This window comes from Myotis brandtii, unplaced genomic scaffold (assembly GCF_000412655.1).
Source record: "Myotis brandtii unplaced genomic scaffold, ASM41265v1 scaffold2790, whole genome shotgun sequence".
Taxonomy (NCBI): Eukaryota; Metazoa; Chordata; class Mammalia; order Chiroptera; family Vespertilionidae; genus Myotis; species Myotis brandtii.
Genome location: NW_005360642.1, coordinates 63385 through 71357, shown reverse-complemented (window position 1 = coordinate 71357; position 7973 = coordinate 63385). Strand labels below are relative to the sequence as shown.

General features: G+C 40.5%; 1 protein-coding gene across 2 annotated transcripts in view; it reads left to right on the top strand.

Moving 5' to 3' along the window:
* Window positions 1–1444: 1444 nt before the first annotated feature.
* TTK (TTK protein kinase) overlaps window positions 1445–7973 on the top strand; it is a 43257-nt gene continuing 36728 nt past the window's right edge. For both annotated transcript variants that reach the window (XM_014541782.1, XM_014541781.1), the window contains exons 1-4: window positions 1445–1573; window positions 2728–2874; window positions 5241–5463; window positions 5806–5912. In XM_014541782.1, the coding sequence (XP_014397268.1) occupies window positions 2730–2874; window positions 5241–5463; window positions 5806–5912 (475 nt within the window). In that variant the 5' untranslated portion in view covers window positions 1445–1573; window positions 2728–2729. The remainder of the gene's footprint in view (window positions 1574–2727; window positions 2875–5240; window positions 5464–5805; window positions 5913–7973) is intronic.

The window sequence follows — 7973 nt, the reverse complement described above, 5'->3', positions numbered from 1 at the left end:
CTTCATACTTAACGTGGGTTTATTGCAGCCAGAAGATAGTTGATACTTGGGATTTTTTTATTAAATATAAAAATCTCTATCCTTTTAGGAGGTGTTTTTTGATCATGTACAATTAATGTGATTATATAGTTGGATTTAATATATCATTTTCTATCTTTTCTGTTTTTCTTACCTGTTCTTTTTTCCTCGTTTGTGATTTTCTGCTTCATTTTGGATTTATTGAACATTTTAATTTTTCCTATTTTCAATGATTAGCTATAACTTTTGTTTTGTTTTTGCTTTTTAGTGGCTGCTTTAGTTTCTAGCAACACCATCCAAGATATAAAATGTGAGCCACATATATAATTTGTAACTTTTCTTTTTTTACATATATATGTCTTTTATTGATTTCAGAGAGTTTTCAAAGAAAGGAGACCTGAAGAATATTATTTGTAGAAATAAGAATTGGTGGGATAGTAAATTCCTTCCTACTAAAGGCAGTGTTATATGCAATGGTGCAAAGGTGGTGATTAGCCGATCATTTTGCTCTGCTCGGGTAAAAATACATAGCCAGCAGGTATGGAAACATTTATTAAGTAAGGGAGGGCTTTCATGGTGGCTAGCCAGAGCTGGGAAGGCGAGGGTTCTAACAACAGCTTTGGAGTTACCAAGGGACAGCTGCAGCTAGTTTCCAGCACACACACACAAAACCCAACAACTGTCCTACCAGCGCGCATGTCACGATGCTGGTACAACAGACTTCTCGTTGCCTTAGATCGCAAAGCCACTTAGCAGAGCCCCGCACGGGGGTAGATTACTCGAAAAGTGACCTTTCTCTGATGATTCTTGAGCCCGTAAGTGAGACAGGCTCGGAGGATGAGGGGCTGATGAGCAATCGTGAAGGGCGAGTTCTGCGCACAATTCTGACAAAGGACAGGCCGTGGCTTGGAGGCAAGCATGGAATCACTAAGGGCAGTGGAAGGGCACCAGTGGGAGCTGACACAGGCACTGAGATCTTGAGCTGGCAGCAGGGCTGCGCAGTGAACCATCCTTTCTAGCCGCCTCCTCCCTAAGCCCGGCAGTGAGGAGCGCCGAGGACGCAGGAATGGGGTGGCGGTCAGGGAGAAGGACTTGCTCTCAGGGCACCTTTGAGGTCCAGACGCTGGAAGCAGCGTCCCCGCCCCCGTTTTCCTCTCCCCGGGTAACTCCGCCCAGGGGTGGCTCCCGCCGGGACAAAAACCTGGCTGATTAAACTGGAAGGTGCAGGAAAGCCGGCCACCAGGCGCCTGCGGACAACCAGCAACTAAGAACCCCGCGCAGCAGCGGAGGCGTCCCCGCAAGGACCCTCCCTGGCCAGGACGCACGGGTCGTAGAGGAAGGGGCGGTGCCGACGCACACGAACCAATCACGACAGACGCTTCCACGTGACCACCATCGACCAATAGGCGGTCGTGGCATTAGCAGCGGGGAAATTCAAACGTGTTTACGGAGTGGGATTTTGGAGTCCTTTTCTCCCGGCCTCGGCTTTCGGGCGGGGAATTCGGCCTCGCGAATGCACCGGGGAACGGCGGCGGCCTGTGAATAGGGCGGGTCGGTAAGTGTTGGGGGCGAGGCGGAGGCGGCTCAGCAGGGTAGACCACGTAGGGCGCGGCTGGAGGAGTTGGAGGGGGACGGGAGGCCTTGCTGCCTCCGCCAGTCCGCAGGGCGTTGCCGGAGAATTTGTTCAGGATCCCGGAAGCCAGAGGTGGGTGTGGACCTCGCTGGGAAGAGGGCCTGGCGGGGGCCCCGGCTTGGGGAGAGTTTGGACGCCCGAGATCGTCTCCCAAAAGACACTTCCTCTCTCGTGTTGTGTTTTAGAACAGGGAGAGGAGATGGTGGCTGTGTTCTGACAGTTACCTTTCGAACCTGACTTGAAGAGGTGATACCTAGAGGCTCAGTTAATCGCCCCCTTTCCCTGTTAAACTCGAGGTCACTGGCGGCATTGGTATCAATGACCTGGGGTTAGTGGGTTGATGTTTGAGAATGACAAAGATGAGATCGACGGGAAGACAGCAGATAACTTTGTTGACCAAACATCACCACCATGCAGATGAGCCCACCATGCGGATGAGCAAGTGCTCAGTATTGTATGAATATAGTAGATTCTTGATATTAGAGTGGCTAAATTAGCAAATCAGGACTCTGTCAGAAATGCACAAGAACAAGCCTGCTGATATCCCATTGATCAATAAAGGGCTGTGATGTTGGAGCCCTTGCAGTATGCAGGTTCGCTCACATAAAGCAGGTGTCTTAAAGAATGGTTATTCACATTACCAAAAGGAGTCTTCACATGTCTATATGTCGCTACCAGAATCCAAACAAACAGTCCATCACATTTTCTTAAATGTCAGCATTTGCAAATGGCCCAGAGAAAATAATTCTGGAAAAAGACTGAAAGGAAGGCATTCAGTATATAGAAGGAAAAAAATGTAACGTTTGTATGGAGGGGCAGCAATTTCTGTGTTGTGCAGTGGAAGTTCTGTTAGGAAGAAAACAGTAATTAGCCTATTGGTAACCTTGCTGACAAATGTCAAATATATGCATTTTTATGCACATAGTTTCACAAATACTACCTTACCTCCATTGGTGTTAACGTGTTCACAGAGTAATACTTTAGTCTTCTAGGTTCTAAAAGGCTAGTTGCAGTGTTTTCTTCTCTTTAATGCTAGTTAATATAGGAATTATGACTAGTTCAATTTTTTTCCTTAGATATGGAGGCCGAGGATTTAAGTGGCAGAGAGCTGACAATTGATTCAATAATCAACAAAGTGAGAGATTTTAAAAATAAATTTAAAAATGAAGACCTTACTGATGAGCTGAGCTTGAATAAAATATCTTCCTCTTCCGATACCACAGGTGAGTTTATTTTTTAGAGTGCCCTCTAAGGTAAAGGAATAAAAAGTTAACTACTGTATGTTCACATAATGTACTTTTCTCAGTAATTGATACTTACCAAATAGAGTACTGTACACATACTCTATATTTTAACCCTTTTGTCTGGACATATTCCCACAATATTAAAAAAAACACACAACTTATCCTTTATTACAGTGTACCCAGAGGTAGTTTTCTTAACTCTCCAATTATTGTCAGCTGTTATTTCTGCTGATATACTTGCTATCAATTGATGTACTATTTTTGTTTTCATTCCTTTTTTGCTGCAAACAGAAAGTCTCACCAATCTTAATAAAATTGTGTATAATTTAAAATCAAACACCCAGTATTTGATTTGGAGAGTCTTCCTATTACTCCGTTGACATTTTCCTTTTTCCTCTCTCCTGGCTTCCCTGCTATCTCTCCCATATGCTAGACCAGCTCTTACTCCAGTCCCCTTTCTCTTACCCTCTGCCATAAATGACACCACTCCCCAGACATCTGCTTATTCTGAACTCCTTTAGGTCTTTGTTCAAATGTCAACTCACCCATTTAAAATAGTAACCTGCAGGGGTGGGAATGTGTCCTCTTTCTCCCTTTCCTGTTATTATTTTTCTTCCTAGCACTAATCACCTTATATCTGACTTACTCGTGTGTTTATTGTGTCTCTCCACTAGAGTGTGAGCTCCCTGAGGACATGGTTTGTATCTGTTTTGTTATATTTACACAGCTTAAAATGGTGCCTGGCACATAGTAGGCACTTCAATATTTACTGAATGATGATGAAAGTGCCCCGATTTTAATACCCAACCATTATGAAAAGTATTAGCTCAGAAGCCTAATTTACTACATTCAGATTGTTGAGGTCATTTGAAAACTGACCTTTAGATGTTTGTCATATCTATTCCAAATGTTACATGGATGAAGGATTGAAAATAAATGGAAGAACCTGTAATCTCTTCATGATAGCAGATCATATTTACTTGAAACAACCCCGAAACTAATCGTTTTGATGTTAAGCAAATTCTTAGTGGAATACCACCATATTTTATTATGTGTATTTAAAAAGCGCTATCAAAGCTTGTACACCAAATTAGATGAGTCCTTGTTTAAAACCCTCAGCTTACTCAAACTTGTAAATACTTAACATATATTGATAATTGGGATGTACAACATTAGATTAAGGATTGAGGAAGACTCAAAGATGCTTAAAACCATGGTTTCTAGATGAGAAGAACTTATTAAAGCACTATGCTGTATGTAATGTTTTTGGCAACAAATAAATACTAGCACAATAAATACAATGCTTCAAGTGCTGAATGGAGGTAGAATGGGATACTCAGAGGCATGAGGACTACATCTGCAAAGACACTGTTTTTTAGACATTTTTGCAAACTAATTTGTTAGGAAAGCAATGGGAGGCAAAACTAGAAAATGAAGTTAAGAGCAGATCAGATTAACTTAAAAATAAAGCAAAATTATGAATGTGCTATGTTTTCATAGAAAGCAGAAACAGTAATTTTGTTAGCAAAAGTAAAGATGTAGTCCTTGTCAAAGGTAACTGAAATCGATGGGAGGAAAGATAGTTTCCTAGAATTTAATCATGTTCACTAGTGATTAACGTATCGTAAATGGGAGACTGACATTAATCCAAAATTTTTTTTTATAATTTATTGTTGAAAGTATTACATATGTCCCCCTATTTTCCCCCATTGACCCCCTCCAGTCACCCCTTCTTCCCCTCTTAGGCCTTCAGCACCCTATTATCTGTGTCCACGGGTTATGCATATATGTATATAAGGTCTTTGGTTGATTACCTCCCACTTCCCACCTTCCCTCTGAGATTCCGTACTCTGTTCCATGCTTTTGTGTCTCTGGAGATAATGTTGGATTAAAAAAGGTTACAATAGAAATGGGGTAATAAGTTTCTAAGTTTTTTTTAATGAATAAGTCAGTAATGAATTTTCTAAGCAAGTTGATACAGGTGGTGGTGGGAGAGCCTTAGGTTATCTTTGAATAGTTAGGATATTAAAGTAGAATTATGCTATAGCATAACATTTTCTTAGATTACATATAGTTTTTTAAAACTACTTATAAATAAAATTGTTTCCATTTTTTTTCTTCAAAATACCTAACTTTTTAGAGTACAATATAACCTCATTAAAGATATCAATGCAATAAATAAGTTGCTGATATTTACACCAATTGTTAAAGTTTTTAAAAAGAATTTTAAGGAGTTTATGTACATTGATATTGAGAATGTAACTGTAATTTGAAGGAAAAGTGCAATTTGGCATTTGTTTTTATGTCTTTCTTTTGATATGGCATATTTTGTTTCTGTTATTCAGATAATTCAGGAACTGTTAACCAAATTATGATGATGGCGAATAACCCAGAGGACTGGTTGAATTTGTTGCTCAAACTAGAGAAAAACAGTTTCCCGCTAAATGATGTCCTTTTAAATAAATTGATTGGTCGTTACAGTCAAGCAATTGAAGCACTTCCTCCAGATAAATATGGCCAAAATGAGAGTTTTGCTCGAATTCAAGTCAGATTTGCTGAATTGAAAGCGTAAGTATTAATATTTTAACTACATTTAACTAACTACATTCATAGCTATATTACAAAAAAGTAAAATGAAAGCACGTCAGGATTACTTGGAAGAAAATTAATATATTTTTTTGCTTATAATTAACAAGTGAATAATGTAAACTCTCTTTACTATGTACATATCTCAACAAGTTTCCTATTCTTAACTGCCTAAAAAGATTTTTAAAAATAACCTATTAGTATTTAATCTTACACACAGGAAAAATAATACTCCATGGCTTTTGGAAAATAGAATGAAGAATCATCAAACTTAGGTAGCTGTGTCCTTTTTCTTAAAATTTTACTCTGGAATCTTTATTACAGTATTCAAGAGCCAGATGATGCACGTGACTACTTTCAGATGGCCAGAGCAAACTGCAAGAAATTTGCTTTTGTGCATATATCTTTTGCACAATATGAACTATCACAAGGTAATTTGAAATATATAGTCCAAATTTTAAGTAAAAGATAACTTCCTTTATAACTCATCCTAATATTACATCATATATATGAAGTAGGAATTTGAGGCAAAAGATATGAAAGTTGATCAGATGAGATTATGGGGGAAGAATCCCACCTAAGTGGAAATGCAGAGAATATTTGTTATACTAGGTCTTCCACTTGTAAGGAGTAATCCAGGGAAATAAGCATGAGCATCATCTTTGTGTTTATTTAGATTCAGGAAAAGTCTAAAGGAAAGTGGCTTCTTCACTGAGTATTTGTGGGATGAAGGATACAAGATATTTAAGCTACAGCTTAGATAAGCTTTTCTTATGTTATGGTTTCATAGCACTGAAATATACATCAAACTATAATTGTAGCATTAATTGGTAGTTCCCCTTTAGAAAAAAAAATTGTAAACTGCTGTAGAAGCTTATATTTTTTGCTTACCTGCCTCTTCATATAAATAGGACCAGGGGCAATCTCTTCCTCAGACATTTTTAGCCTGGCCGTTCAGTCTTCTCTCTCATTTTCTGGGGCTTCTGGATCTACCCTTAGTCTATCCTTTTGGCCATATGTTCCTATTTTCCCTCAGCCTTGTTTTTGCTCCATCCCTGATCCCATTTATTGCCAGATACACACATTATCACTATTGGTTTGGCTCAACCAGATCCCCATGATAGTTCCCAAAGCAGGGCTCAATAACTGGAGAGTATTCTCTAGGGTTGAGGTTGGAGAAAAACACTGTGCAAACTCCATGCTTATTAAAGAAAGTTTGGTCAGGCTTTTAAGACCTGTATCTTTCCTTCATGCTACCTAAATAATTTTTGAGATATTATGGCCTATCAATAGCAACTATAAATTTTACATCTTCAGAACACATTCTATATACTAAAAGGCTACTATGCAAATTGACCGAATGGCAGAACAACTAGTCGCTATGACGCGTACTGGCCACTAGGGGGCAGACGCTCAACGCAGGAGCTGCACCCTGGTGGTCAGTGCACTCCCCCAGGGGGAGCGCCACTCAGCCAGAAGCTGGGCTCACGGCTGGCGGGTGCAGTGGTGGTGGCAGGAGCTTCTCCTGCCTCCGCTGCAAGCGCTAAGGACCCCTTGGGGGAATCTCTGACTGCCAGCTTAGGCCCACTCGGGGCCTCTAGTAAATACTGAAAATCCCAGATTTTGATCTGTAAAAAAGAAATACACTTTACCTATACCACTGCAATATACAGTGGGGCCTTGACTTACAAGTGTCCCGACTAACGAGTTTTTCGAGATATGAGCCGTCTCTCGGCCGATTTTTTGCTTTGAGTTGCGAGCTAAAATTCGGGTTACGAGCCAGCTTCAGATACCCCACCGCTAGTTGGCGCAGCGAACATCACAGTGAATGCCACAACATCAGCCCAGCATCACGTGTCTCACTCGTTCACTGTTGATTTGACATACGAGTAATTTGAGTTATGAGCTCCGTCACGGAACGAATTAAACTCGTAAGTCAAGGCCCCACTGTAGTAATAACCTCAAGGTAAAAATTGTGATTATTTTGAAAAAGCTTGATGAATAGGCTTTCAGGAAATAATGCAACATCTCTGAAATATCATGTGTAGTTTGGTGTTCATAGGAGTGGAGGACATTCAGTAGTTTTTATCAGATTGTCATAGGGGTCTATAAGCTCTCTAATTACTAGTTATCTAAGCCTTTTTTGTTTGCTATCCTAAAATGTTCAATACATGAAATTCTGTCACTACTCAATAAATGTAGACTTAACCACTATGAAATCCTATATAATAAAGAGCTAATATGCAAATGGTTGTCACACCCTCACGCCATAAGGCCATAACGGCTCAGACACTCAACACTGCGGGGAGAGGAATGGGGACCAGCCAGGCACAAATGAGCTCGAAAGAGAGGAATGGGGCCCTAACTGGTTTGGCTCGGACAGAGTGGTGTCAGCCTGTGGACTGAAGGGTCCCAGGTTCGATTCTGGTCAAGGGCATGTACCTTGGTTGCGGGCACATTCCCAGTAGGGGGTGTGCAGGAGGCAGCTGATC